The following is a 14857-nucleotide window of genomic DNA, read 5'->3' as shown; positions in this document are numbered from 1 at the left end:
TCTTGAGAATTTAAGATTAAACTAGAAATGAATCTTGAAATATCACATTATGTAATTCATTAAAAAGCCTAACTGGTTTTCTATTTGGGGTCATATGTATTCTAAGGAAAAAGCCTCTCTACAAATATTGTAGCCATTCCCCACTCGCATGAAATAATTTCCTATTTTTAACTTGATTTAATAAACATTTTTCTTTTAAAAAGTTGTATCTCCCATAGTCAGTAGACTTTTGTTTATGTGTAGAGAGTATGTACTCAGTAAAAGACTACCTCAGGCATGCTTTGAGACTCTGTTTCGATTTCTTTAAAGTTTCTTCTCAATCAACTTTGGAAAAGATCAATTTGTACTAAAGTCTTTCAACACACTTTGGCTCCTGTTATTTCATTTGAGGGCCATAGAATTTTCTAAATAACCAGTCGTGTTCTTGTTTGGCTTTCTCACTGCTCTTCATTGCTTTGAGAAATCCTTTTAATTAATAATTCCCAAATTGGTCTTCATTGCTGCGTGCATTTTAACAAGAACTGGGTTGTACCACATTACGGAAGGTAGAGGTTAGCAGTGGCAATTGCAAAATAAAACCTACCATAAAGAGGTAACGGTCTGTGATTGAGGCCAGTTGCTGAAAAACAAATGCCTGTTTTATAGAATCATAGAAATTTAGAACTTGAGGCCAAGGCAATGCATTCATTGGTGGACCGACAGCACCTCTAGCGGCAGAAGCCGTCAACGACGACCTGGGGAAGCTCTTGGATTTTTAAAAAGGCACCTGCTGGGTGAGTCCTCATTATGCAAACAAGATCCACAGGTGCCCAACTTTAAGGGGCTCCAACTAGGGGAACTCTAAGTGTAAAAAAGCGATAATATCCGCACTTTAGTTTAACTCCGAAATAAGTTCTCGTTTTACACTAGGTTGATCTAAGCGATTATTTACAGCCAAGAAACTGAGTGGAGAGAGGTAGACAAATTTTGGTAAAGTTTGGTCGTCACTAACAACTCCGGAGCGATCCCGGAAGAGGAGCAAGAGGATGAAAGAAGGTCAGAGTCCATTTTTAAAATGAAGACTGTTGTGGAGCGCAGCAGGCACACCTGCGGGGAAGGGGCTGCCTCACCTGCGTAGTTATTGCAAGTCCCCCAAGTTCATTAGTGGGGTAGCAGGTGAAAGAAAACCTCATGGAGAGTTGACCCAGAGCCTGGGCTGGGGAAGATTTACTGGACACGGCCAGTAAGATGACCGGACGCGCATCATTCTGAGCGATACGTGTGACTCCAGATAGAGAGAGACATTTGAGCAAAAGTCACCCAAGAAGGGAGCGGACGGCCCAAGGCTGTGCCATCCAAGTGAGATACTGGCCGCTTCGGGCCCTGGGCCAAGTGCCCCCACCCCTTCCGCAGTGAATTGGCACCTGGAAGAGGTTCAGCCTAAGCCACACTGGGATGCGCCCGGGGCAACGCCTATTGGGGCAGCCCAGACACTCAGTGTGCCCAGCGCTGCGCTAGGTACCCGGGGACGAGCAGTCAGTCGCCTGGGCTAGGCAACTTACCTCGGGCTGCTCCGGGCGCGAGCAGAGCCCCGGCCAGGGCGAGCAGGAGGGCGCGGGCTGGGGGCGCGGGCCGCGGGCGCGCTGCCATGGTCGCCAGCCTTCAGTGCAGCAGCTCTTGGGGCCCGGCGGCAAGGGCTGCACCATCCCACGCGGGCGCAGAGCCGGGGCCGGGCGTCGCGACCGGAGGGATTTCCTGCAGCAGCGAGTCAATTCCGAACCCCTCAAGCAGCGCCCGCGCTGCTGATGAACTAGTCTAGCCTTTCATTTAAAAAAAAGTTTTCCCGTGTGTGTGTGTGTGTGTGTGTGTGTGTGTGTGCTTGCGCGCGCGCGCTGTTCTGGCACGAGCAAGCCTTGACCGTTGCAATAAATGAGCAAACTGTCCGAGTTGGCCCTGGGACGAGGAAGATCGTTAGTGAGAGAAGGCAGGCCTGTGAAATGGATCCACCGCCAACAGTCACCGTTCTCATTACCTCGGAACAAATTATCTTCTCCCCCAGCTCCCGCCCGTCGGCGTCCTGCTGGTCTTAGAGACCTCTCAAGGCACCCCGCCAGGGCCCCGCCCAGAGCCGCTGCTCGCCCACCCCCGGGGGCGGCTCCGTACAGGGCGCCTCCCGGGCCGCGCACACCGACTGCACAGACGTGGCTCGGTGGGGGCGCGGGCGCCTAGAGCGCACACATCCCCGCCCCAGGATGATGTGGCCGCGGGGCCCCGGGCTCCCGGCTGCCAAGAGCACACGCGGCGGCACGGTCCAGCTTTCCAGGCTGAGGCTGGAAATGATGACTCGGCTGCTCGCTCCCAGCCTCGCCGGGAACCCAGGCAACACGGGTAGCAGATCTGAATAGCGGTCCGCAGGCCCGCGGGCGCCCTTTTGGCCGGTCTTTGAGCCCACCTGGGCATCTCGCCCCTGAGAAATAAGCTTGGACTCGCAAGCACAAGGCATCTGGGCATTGCCCTTTTGATACGTTTGGTTTTATGTCAGGTTGGCTGACAGGTCTTTTCTATGGCCTGGTCGCAGAAAAGCGTGTATGGAGATGTCTTCCAAACTTTCCTGACAGTAGAAAGCATATGGGTTGGCTTGTTAAAATGCAGATTCTCAGGTGCCTTCCTGAATCTGCAGAATGCAATTCTCCAGGTCTGGAAACCAAGGAAGAAGCACCAGGTGTTTAGACAAACACCAAAGAAAAGAATGATTTGCTTTCAGACCTACTTCTAGGCCAACTCTGCCTCTTCCGCCCCATAACCTATGCAAACCTGCGTGTCAGTTTTTATAGCAAGGCTTTTTGCCGTCACTGGAACCACTGAGAACAGCAGGGAGGGGCCACAGAGACAGGAGGGGTCGATTGAGACATGAAGTCGGAGCTCAGGTGATCTCCAACCTTAGATGCTTAGAATAGTAAGGGTTAGGGATCAGCAGACGCCATAATGGTTAGGGCGCTGGACTCCCACATAGGCCACCGTGGTTCAAATCCTGAACTCAGCGGTCTAGAACTGACACAAAGCACATGTGAGTGCCTGCCCAAAATCCCAAGAGGAGAATAGAGGAGGGGTGTATTGCAGTGTGGCCATCCCTCCTGGAGCGGGGGGGGAATTGCTCACTTTCTGTCTCTCTGTCCCTCTGGCAAGCACACATACCCTATAAAAAAAAACTTTCTTAAAAAAAAAAGAATAGTAAGGGTTAAACACAATGCCAAGCCCCCAAAGGCTAATTAACTCAATCTTCTAAAATGTGTGTAGCTAGAGTTTTTTTTTTTTTTTTTTTTTTTGGGGGTTTTTTTGAGAGGTTTTTGCTATAGGGCATGTGCACTCGCCAGACAGACAGAGACAGACAGAGAGACAGAAAGCGAGAAATCACTCCCCAGGGGGGATCCCTTATCCTCTATTCTCCTCTAGGGATCTTGGGCATGCACACACATGCGTCCGGCGTGAGTTTTAAGCCACCAGGCCCAGGACGCGAACCGCAGTTGACTATGTGGGAGTCCAACGACACAGCTATTACGCTAACTGCTGGTCCCAAGCTAGGGAAATTTTGAAAACAGCAGGTGGTTTAACTGTTTAGTCAAGGCCTAGAAATACTGGTAGAAATTCTATCCTGGTTATGGGATCTCCCACCAATTCAAATTCCTGAATGAGTCCCCACTCTAGGAGGTGGTTAGCCAGCATTTAAGGAAGTTTCTCTCCCTTACTATCTCTTCCTACTGGGAAGTAGCTTTTCTCAAGAGCACCCTCTCACCCCCAGGTTCTAACCAGGTCAACTCTCTGAACAAAATGCAGGACTTTAAAAGAAGCAGGAAGGGGCCACACAGTGGCACGATTCACACTGGTCACAGGTCCCCTTCCCAATGCAAGGACACCTCAAGACTCAATTTGGAAACAAAGCTTAGGGCCAAGCCCAGGTTTAAATCCGGCACAACTAACCAACAAGCTTTACATGTCTTTCCTTTGTTCATACATTCACCGAGTCGAAGTTAACAACAGCTATGTTAGGGACTTGAGAAATGGAACTAATGAGAAATGCTTTTTACCTTCAAAGACTTTTCTGTCCCATAGGAAAAACTGATAAATCACCATTATTGTACAGTGTGAGCTGGGTACTTAACTGTTTAAGTCATAGTTAGGTTGTTTGTTCATGACTACATTATTTATTACAAACTTCATATAATTTGAGAATTGTGCTGAAGTATTTTACCCTGAATTACTTCATTTTACAACCTTGACTCTGTAGATGAGGAAACTGCAGCATACAGAGGTTAATTACCTTTTCCATAACCACACGACAAAGAAATATGTCAGAGCCCAACTTCAGATGTTTTTGCAGATACAGCCTATGGCTTTAACCCTGAGTTCCAATCTTCACTTTTGGAATCTGTAAGCAAAACTAAAATACAAATCTCCTAGGTGGTTGTGAGTATTAAATGAGTTAATGCAGTTCTTCCCAATCCACTGGTGATATTTGTTAAGAATTCAAATTCCTTGGTGTTTGTGCTGGAGATTTTGATTAGGAATGTCTGAGAGGGACAGTTTAGCAAGTGTCTAGTGCGTCTTTTTTTTTTTTTTCTTTTTTTTTTGGGGGGGAGGAGGTTTTTGCTATAGGGCACATGCGCTCGCCAGTAGAGACGGACAGAGATATAGAAAGTGAGAAATCACCCCCCCAGGGGGGATGGCCACACCACAGTCCCTTCTCCTCCATTCTCCTCTCGGGATCTTGGGCACCCATGCACACGCACCCAGCATGAGTTTATGCCACTGGGTCCAGGACTCAAACTGCGGTCGACTACATGAGAGTCCAGTGACATGGCCATTATATGCTAGCTACTGGTCCCAATATCTACACAATTCTGATACTATGCTTCATAGAACTTCAAAACACTGAGTAAAATAATTAAAAATGGTTTCCTTTGAGGTCAATGTACAGATTTGCTCTGGGACAAGCCCAGCTGTTGTTCTTTTGAAACATTCCAACTGATTAAATGGCTTATTCATAATATGTACTCTGCACTGGTCCAGGTGCCTTATACAGTCTCTTAATTTTCATTTATATTTTACTTTGTTATGAAGCTGTCGCTCTTGACTATAAGTCTTGACTATTAAGTTGTTAAAAGCAAAAAATAAAAAAAAATAAAAAAATAAAAAACCTGAAAATTGCAAAGCTTTCTCTAAAAGGCTAAGTGTGCCCCCAAACTGTCTTTGGTTGGTTCGCTCTTGACTATAAGTCTTGACTATTAAGGTTGTTAAAAGCAAAAAATAAAAAAAATAAAAAAATAAAAAACCTGAAAATTGCAAAGCTTTCTCTAAAAGGCTAAGTGTCCTTGGTTGGTTTTGACTGGATGAAACAAAACACCCCTTGCTTAGAGGGGAAGGAGGAAGGAGAAAGAAAGAGAGAGAGAGGGAGCAAAAGAAAGAAATCTTCGCTGCAAGCCTTGTTTCTCAACCCTCTAATTCACCACCTTTGTGAAGCAAGGAACCTGGGCTGACACTCTATCCATAAAGACTTCATGCATGTCAATAACAGCCAGCTAGGCAAAGAGCAAATCTCCTGTCTGGCAGATGGTCTGCCTTTGGATGGGAATTCTGCCTCCTCATTCACAGGAAATGGAAGCCGACATCACATTCAATACTGGATTGTTAGGTAATGGTGTGAGGTCAGAGGCCAGGATCTGCTCATTAAAATTTCAGATAGATGGCTTGTTGTCCTTTCCTTTCTAGAAGAATTGACCTTTGCAGTACCGTTTCCTGTGTGCTATTTTTGTTTAACAGCCTGGGCATTCACAAAGAACAGGGCACTTATTTCTTACCCAAGCTCACATTTAGCTCAATCTACTTTGAGTACAGCAGATGAAAAATGGAGGCAAATTTTCCTAAGCCAGGATTTTACAGGCAGCCACTCCTGATTCCTACAGAAAGTGAAGGATCAGCCTCTTTGTAGCTTGACCTATTGATGGACCTTCAGACACACTCACAGAACAGCTTTTATCTCTCCAAGCACAGTTCCCAAGGCTTGCTGCAAAAGTAAACAAACACAATCGCCTCCTGATTAAGATTCTTGGAAATATTTTTAATTCCATTTCTCAGAGAGATTGAAACTCCTCCTCTCAGCCTTTAATAACACATAGTCCATTTTTCTTTTCATAGCTCTCACTTTAGGAATCTGTGTCTATTCACCTCCTTAGAAAACTGCTTCTAAAGAACTTCTGGATCAAACGCTCTATTCTCTGATATGTCCATTATTGTACAGTATCAGTACTTAAGTAGCACATCTAAAAATCAAAGGAAAAATGCTCCTTGGGGATGAGGGAGGTGGGGAAGAACTCATGGATGCTCTGGGTCAAAAGGGAAAGGAAGGTCACCTCATTTATATTCATCAATGTCATCCTGCCAATTGGCCATTCAACTTCCCCTCATATACAGTCATGAGCCACATAACATTTCATTCAACGATGAACTGCATATATGGCCATGGTTCCATAAAATTATAATAGGCCCCACCATATAGCCTGGCTGTGTAATAGGCTATGCCATCTAGGTTTGTGTAAATATCCTCTAGATGTTTGTACAATGAAGCAATTGCCCAACTACACATTTACCAGAACATATCCCTATCATTAAATGATGTATAACTGCAGTGTGATGGGGAACTCATTACTGATACCATCTCTTTCCCAAAGAGAGTCCATTTTAAGTAATCCAAGTGACTAACAACTCCCATAGGAACAAGAGGCACCTTTATCAATACATCAGATGCTGAGACAACCCTTCCACTATCACTTAGGGCCGAACGAGTGAAAGGACAGTATTCAGAGAACGGTAAATAGGAAATCTTGAAAACAAATGTGAACTCATAACAAGAACCACCAAACATATGAGGACACTTTTTCATTCAAGAAATAGAGCTTAATCCTTTTTTCTCTTCAGTGTGGACTGGACTTAGTAACTTGTTCTAATGAATAAAATATGGTTAAAATGACCGTGTGTAACTTCTCAGACTAAATTGTGAAAGGTAGTTCAGCTTCCTCCTTGACTCCAGTCATTCTGGGGAAAGCCAGTTGCCATATTGTAAGGTACCCAAGTAGGTCAATGGAGAACTGAGGTGAAGAACCATCTCCTGCCAATAGCTTTGTGAGTAATTCACCTTGGAAGTGGATCTTCCAGTGTCAATCAAGTTTTAAAAGGATGGTAGCCCTAGGCAATATCTGGCTGCAACCTCATGAGAGACCCTGATGCAGAACTATCCAGCTAAGCTGTTCCAGAATTCCTGACCCACAATTTCACAAAATAATTAGTGTTTGTTGTCTTGAGTCACTAATTTGGGGGGTGGGGGGCTTATTTGTTACAGAGTACTAACAAATACATAATTACTAACATAAATATACCATTTCTGTATTTTTTTCATAGCTTCCAAAGATTTCTGATAATTTTAATGTCAAGGGTATTTCCTTTGTAAATCTGGGTTGTAGATACAGAAGCCATGGGACCCTGTTTTTTCCCAGTATAATTATCAATGGTGTCCCTTTCACTTTCACAAGCATCCTAATTTGCCAACAAATTGCATTGTTACCCTATATTAGATAAATCTATCTTTTATATTATGTTTTAGAGTCAGGAGGAGGAAGTAGACACATAGGTTTGGTTCTTCATCTTGACTCAATTACTTCTTTGAAGGATGGCTGAATGAGTGACTAAGTCACAATGATGGATGGTATACCCAAGCATGACAACCAAAACATTTAAAGCAGAACTGTCTCAGGCCATAAAGTTTCACAAGGTTCTATGAGTATTATCACTGCATGGTTAACTAATAATACAGTTATCTGATCTAAACCATCACTTCCAGAAGTTGTAAGACATTTTTTCTTTTTTTAACCAGTTGCCAAAGAAACTTCAGGCTTTGCTGGCAGTTGTATCTTTAATGCATTGAAAAGAAAAGGCGCTGAAAGATTAGATTGCTCTTGGAAGGAGAAATCCACCAAGGGGAGCAAAGCTGCTCCCACCTGTCCAGGCTGGCCACTCACTTGTCAGAGTTCTATACGTGAAAAGATGCCCAGGCTACCAGAAGTCCAGAGAGCTAGGGCTGATGTAGAGGAATGAAGAAGGGAGATCTAGGGAGGACAAACTGGGCCCACCATATCTAATCTCTAGAATAATTCCTTTCAGGGAGAGAAGCCACACCTACTTAATATTAGTAGGCTCAGGGAAGGCCATTCCATGATGTGTATTCATTACAAAACTCTTTCTTTACCTGATCTCTCTTGTGACAAATTAGGCCATTTACCTCTTATTCTGTGCTCTCAACAATGAAAAATAACTGGACACCAGTCCTTCTTCATGCACTTGAATACAGTTCCCATTTCATCTTTACTGTTTTAGGCAAATCAACCCCAATTTCTTTAACGTGCCTCTTGGGTCCTATTCTCACTCTCTTTAATCATGTTTGCTGCTCTCCATTGGACCTGCTCCAGTTTCTTGATTTCTCTTAAACTGTGGAGGCCAAATATGGCTACAGAGCTCCAAGAAGGGTCTGCACAAGGCCAAGGGAAGCAGAGAGCTGGTTAATTGCATCTGATGGGGTCTCCCTGCAGTTGAGACTTAATTCTTCTTTGGAGGCCTGAACTTTAGGGATAAAGAAGCAATTTTGAACAGTCCTGAGGTTGGCGACTTTAGAGGGGTGTTCCAACCCATCCACTAACCAGCTTTGCTTGTGATGCATGCAGTCTTCCATCTTCAGTGGTTATTTCAATTTACTTCTGGATCTTGGCTTGCTACAATTCTCTGATTTCTCTCAGTTTTGCGTTCTAGTGGGCACTTTTATCCAGGGCTCTTTTCTCCTGGTAATTCTTTGATGAACTCAGACGGAAGACACAAATTTTCTAGGACCTGGGGTCAATTCTTTCTTCTTCTACACTAACCTCTGATGCAGCTTTCATTTTTCAGTGGTTACCAAGCACCCTGTTGTTATAAGCCTACCAACCACCTATTGGTGGGGTAAATATGCCACTGAGTCTCTGGAGATAAACATGCCAGCATTCCCTTTCCTTAGTATTCCTAAACCACACTCATGGCAATTTTCAACTTTATTTACCCTTGACTAAACTAAAAATCAAAGAACCAAAAGTTGAGCAAACATTCCCAGAGATTAGAGACACAGACCTGTCTTCAAAGACCTCCTGATCTTGTGATATGGAGAAAGACTTTGGGCTTACCTAAACTAATCATAACAAATAGCATTTGTTTCCCAGGCCTCCATGAGCTCATCAACCCTTTTCTCATCCAGTTAATTATTTTTCCTCTTTGGAAAGAGGAGAATGAGCCTCTGAGAAGGGACTTCCCCAAGAATGCAAAACTTGAAAGTTTTACAACTGGAGGCTAGGTCTCTCTGACTCCAAGGTCTTCCTTTTCATTTCCTCCTTGCTTATGCTGGCCCAGAACCTGAGAATAATAATTGGTCCTTTCATTTCTCTCTCCCTCAACAATGCCCTTCCAATAGAGCATCAAGTCCTATCTATTCAACCTCAGAAATCCCTCTTAAGTCTTCTCTCCAGTCCTGCCCCACGACTAGGTAATTACAGTGTCTCATCTCAAAGGCTCCTGGGGCTAATTTTTCTGTCATTCTAGTTACTGCTGCTGCACAGGCACTTCTAAAATAAAATTGACAAAGTGTCAATGAGTCCTCATTGCCTTCTGAAAGATAAGGAATTTCCTTCATAAGACATAGAAGGCTATTTGGTATTAGATCACGAACCACAGCTTCTGAGTTCATCTCTCTCCCACCTTGATGGAGCCCCATCCTTTAGTTACATGGGACCACCTGAAATTGGCAAAATATTTAACACTTCATAGTTGTTTATATGCTTGTTCCAATGTCACAATGTCCTTGTCTTCCACTTCATAACTTGGTCCATCTTTCAAGGCCTAAAGAAGGACCATGTCCTTTGTGATGTCTTTTCTACCACTTTAGGCAAAATGAAGAATTCTTTTTTTGGTTCCCCCAGTTCGATGTAGCCATTGTTTGCATGAGACTTACCAGTAGTTGTTATCATTATTTTTGTACATACCTCACAGCTGTATAACACAAGGATCCCTTTTGAGGTAAGCCCCTGTCTTGCTCACTATTATAACTGATATGCACATGATGCCTGGCCCAGAGCTGGCAAAGAGAAGAGATAACAATTTCTGGTTGAGTGGCTAAATGTACCATGTTTCCACCTGAGTCTTTGAGAGTTTTCTTCTCTACACAGTTACTCTATTCAGGCTTAAAATGCATGACTCCATGGAGGTATGTTTATAGCTGAGATCCAAGAAGATAAGTGGACAACATCTCATTTCTTTCCCAAACTATTTTTCCAATAACCTCCCTAATTATTCCAGTTAAGGCCCATTACTATTGCAAATCAAGTTAGAACTGATTTTCACAGAGCTAGCAATCTGTACCAGGACATGTTTTATTTTCTAAAATCTTTGATTTTTAACTAAGTCTATTACTTCTGGTACCGTTTTAAAATGTTTTAAGGCTCTACACAACCTCAAACTGTTTCGTTTTGGTAATCAGACAATGGATAAGAAGTGTGGTTACTTAGACATATTGCCAACAATGGAAAAAAATAATGAGTGCATGAGTCAGAATAATTTGAAAACAGAAATGTGTGTTGGTAATAACTCAGAAAGTTAACATGGAAGAACCTCAGTCAGAAAAATCAAATTTGATGGTTTTTTTAAAAATTACAATCTCATATATTAGAGAGCCCCTTCCTGGTAGAGTGCCAAGAAATCTTACACAACCTAGTCTTGGGAAATCAAACCCGTGCACCATCAGAAAAATCCTGTCTCTCTTGGAAGCAAGCTGTAGACAGTCTTATGTGCCATATGGAAAAATGACCCAAAGTGGTGAGGAAGCAATGGTATCATTAAAGAGGAGACTGTTAAAGTAAGGTAAAAGCCATTCCTGCAGCTTAATCCTTTTAGGCACTTTTCCAGCAGCACACAGGGAACTGCAGCATCACTCTGGGTGGGGGTGTTGTGGAATTGGATTCCATGTCCAATTCCATTGCATTGGAATACCAGAAGCATTACCCAACAATGTGGTTTTGCTATTCAAAACTGGCCACTTGTTCATTTATCCATGGAGAGAAGAAAGTCTTGATATTCTTTCTCAAAACGAGTGTTGTCTTCCCACCCAACACCAGGTTGGGCTTCCTAATGGCCATGAGGCTTAAATATGCCAGTTTGATCTTGGCAACAATCAACAATGAACTTTGTCTCAGGAGAAGGAAGTATATGCCATTAGCAATGGTGTAATAGAGTGTTTGGTGTCACCCCCACTCTCAAAATAGTCCTTTAGGCCTTAGAACAGGCACCAGGTGTCTAAACATGAAATCTTTCTAGCGCTAAACCCTACTTCCTTCTTCTCCTTAGATTTATGGCAATTGACCTATTTTAAAGCTCTTTCACTGACCTACTTTAAAATTCTATTTTGGAAAATGATGCAAAAAATCTCTCATATCCCAGCAAAACAAGAAGAGGAAGAAACACACGCCCACCCCCACCCAACCCAGAAATCAAAACTGTATGTGAGGTCTTCAAAAAGTGCACTGAAAATACCTATTATAAAAACTGAACATGAATTTCAATTTGTCTTGCACCAAAATAAACTGTTATTTAATTTCACTTTTCTACAAACTTCTTGAAGTCTCCACACAGTAATTTTTCCACAAAAGAGCATTTCTTCTGTTACAAAAAGAAAAAAATAAACTGTATATATATATATATATATATATGTTAATTTATTAGATAATTATTTTCTGGTAAAATACCTGCAGGGTAATGTCAATGCCTGCTAGTGGAAAGCCTCAGCTAATGAACAGAAGTCAGGCAAATCACGTATGACTCATGGCAAATTTAGATACAAATGCCTCTCTAAAACTCCTTCAGCTTAGTGTCACCTTAATCAGAGGTTCCATAGTTGAGCTGTAACCTCACAGTAAGCTGGTGCAATAAAATTTACATACCTGCATTGTGAGTATTGTGTTCTGGACAGCAAATGACCAGACATCCAGTTCCCAAATGCTAGTTATAGGCCTGCCTAACAATGATACTATGACAATGGCCATTGCTATTTAATGAGTACTTGCTATGGTCCAAACACTTAACATATGTTATTTATAAACTTCCCTATTACCTTGTGAAGTTTATTTTAGTTTTCCATTTTGTGGATGAAAAATTGAGGCTAAGTAGCATTAAATAAATTAATCAATACCTCACAGCTACTAAGTAGCTAATCCAGTGTAAGACTCAAACTTAACATTGTCTTCCCCTAAACAGGGCTGCCTCTTATAAATGCCAACTTCCCCTAAACAGGGCTGCCTCTTATAAATGTTTTTTCTACCCAAGTTTATACTTAAATCCTGTGAGCATCTCACCATCAGTAAACCATTGGGTTTCTGTCTTTTATCATCTTTAAAATAAGGAGTATGCTTTATAATTGATAGAGTTTTAGGTTGATTAAAAATGGAAAGATATTGAATGCAATGTGGTATCCTGGATGAGATTTTCGAACAGAAAAAGGACATTAGTGGGAAAACTAGAGAAACCTGAATAAAGCCTAGGTGGAGTTTAGTTAACAGTAACATACCCATGTTAATTTCTTAGTTTTGACAAATGGATTATGTTATTTTAAATGCTGATGAAAGGGGAAACCAGGTGAAGGATATGGAAGGACTCTCTGTACTATCTTTCTTTTTTCTTTTTTTCTAATAATTATTTATCTTATTTTATTTATTCATTCATTTATTTTTTTAATTTGACAAGAGAGAGAGACAGAGGGTGAGTGAGAGAGAGTAAGTGAGAAAGCAAGCCACCAAGATTCAGGACTCGAACTCTGGTCGGCCATGTGGGAGTGTCCAGCGCCTTAGTCACCACGCCACCTGCTGGTCCCTCTCTGTACTATCTTTGCAACTTTTCTGCAAATCTAAAATTACTCCAAAAGTTAAAAGAAAAAAAAAAAAAGGAAACATAGCAGACTGTCTAGGTAGGCAACTCAAATCAACGTTTATACCTACTATTGCTTATGGTAGGCAGAATAAACATGAGTAGTATTTTCTAATGAGACTTCGATGCATCAGAATTAATACATTTATTTGAAAGTGTTATTGAATGCATTGTAGCTTCTCTTCCTTTGGTATTTTCTTAATAAATAAATGTAAAAAATGTAATTACTCTCCAGTGTAAAAATTGTTGATATTATAAAGTGATATCAAAGGAGCATATAGTGGCCCACTGTGGCGGCACACAGTGTCACCAGTTGGGAGGTGGGAAGCTTGTATGAGACTGCTGGGTTCAATTCCCAGGCCAACCTGAATACTTTGGTTGCTGTTGATAATTCGAGCATCAATAACAATAAGTTTGAGCATCAATAAGAATAACTTCGTGTGTTGAAACATAGCAATATGTTTGACTTCCTGCGTTCATTGGAATAGGTAACAAAAACAAACAAAACATCTCTTCATTGCTCAGGATGCTGGAAAACCAACTCATATTTTTGAAAATGGGTTAATATCATTTATCCTCATTTTTCTCTATGAAGTCTACCTTAGGGTATTCAAATAGTTGATGAGAGAAAGTCTCTCTTTATAGAATTAGGCCAGGTAATAAATGAAGAAGAGATTAAGTTATCATTGTTTTTAACCCCTGATGAGATAACAGATCTAGGACCAAAGGTTATGCTTCCTGACAAAAGCATGCAACACTATATACTAATCTAGCCAAATTGATTTAAAGATATATATAAGGAGCAGAGAAGCCTGTTCAAAGATACCCTGGGGATATAATTACAGCTACATCTGGCTGTGTGAAACTAGAGCAGTGCTCCACAATGTGGGTCCACAGACCTGCACCAGCATTATTTAAGAACTTGTTAGAAATGCAAATCCTCAGGTCCTGCTACTCCAGACCTACTGGGTTTACTTCTGGGTGGGGGGTGAGGGATCCTGGACCCCAGGAAGCTGTATTTTAACAAGCTCACCTAGTGATGATTTTGTATGTTGATGTCTGAAAAGCATTCAGTGCTGGAGGAAAAGCAACCTGGCTTTTTGAAGGAATGAATGCCAGAAAACTAAGAGAAATTTGAGGGTTCAAAAAAATTTTTTTAATATATATATCAACAAATGGGACCAGCAGATGGCATAAAGGTTATGTCACTGGAATTCCATGTAGTTTACTGTGGTTCGAGTCCTAGACCCGGAGGCTTAAACACATGTAAGGTGCATGTACGTGCGTGTCCAAGATCCTGAGAGGAGAATGGAGGAGAAAGGATTGCAGCATGGCCATTCCCCCCAGGGGTGATTTCTTGCTTTCTGTCTCTCTTTAATCACACACACAAAAAATCTCTCTCTAAAAAAACAAATTAGTGAGAGAAATAAACAAAGTTAAAAATCGACTTGATATAAATATTTTATTGTTAATTTTCAAAGATACAATAGAGGTCTTTAAAAGTCATTTTGGGTCAGCCCATGGCAGGGTGGTTAAGGTGGCTAGATTCCGCATGGTCTACTGCAGAGTTTGAGTCCAGGACCCAGCAGCTTGAAAAACACCCTGGACACATGTGTATGCATGCCCAAAATCCTGAAATGAGACAGAAATGAAGACAAGATTGTGGTGTGACCATTGTTCATAAAGAATGTTTTCTCATTTACCTTGTATCTCTCCAATGAGTGTGCACACACTCTGGCAAATTTTAAAAAGTGACATTTCTTTTAGGGGTATGTACGTAAACATTTGTGCATGAAATACCATATTTGAAATTTTTTTCTGAATAATTCTAAATAGAGTA

The 14857-nt window shown here is 41.9% G+C and overlaps 1 protein-coding gene across 1 annotated transcript in view; it reads right to left on the bottom strand.

Moving 5' to 3' along the window:
• ADAM12 (ADAM metallopeptidase domain 12) overlaps positions 1-2040 on the bottom strand; it is a 457774-nt gene extending 455734 nt beyond the window's left edge. The window contains exon 1 of the mRNA XM_014586073.1: positions 1542-2040. Coding sequence (XP_014441559.1) covers positions 1542-1629 — 88 coding nt within the window. The 5' untranslated portion in view covers positions 1630-2040. The remainder of the gene's footprint in view (positions 1-1541) is intronic.
• Between the last annotated feature and the right edge of the window lie 12817 nt (positions 2041-14857).

This window comes from Tupaia chinensis, unplaced genomic scaffold (assembly GCF_000334495.1).
Source record: "Tupaia chinensis unplaced genomic scaffold, TupChi_1.0 Scaffold000113_1, whole genome shotgun sequence".
In the NCBI taxonomy this organism is placed as follows: Eukaryota; Metazoa; Chordata; class Mammalia; order Scandentia; family Tupaiidae; genus Tupaia; species Tupaia belangeri.
Note: the sequence above shows the minus strand (reverse complement) of the source record. Positions and strands in the feature narration are given on the sequence as shown.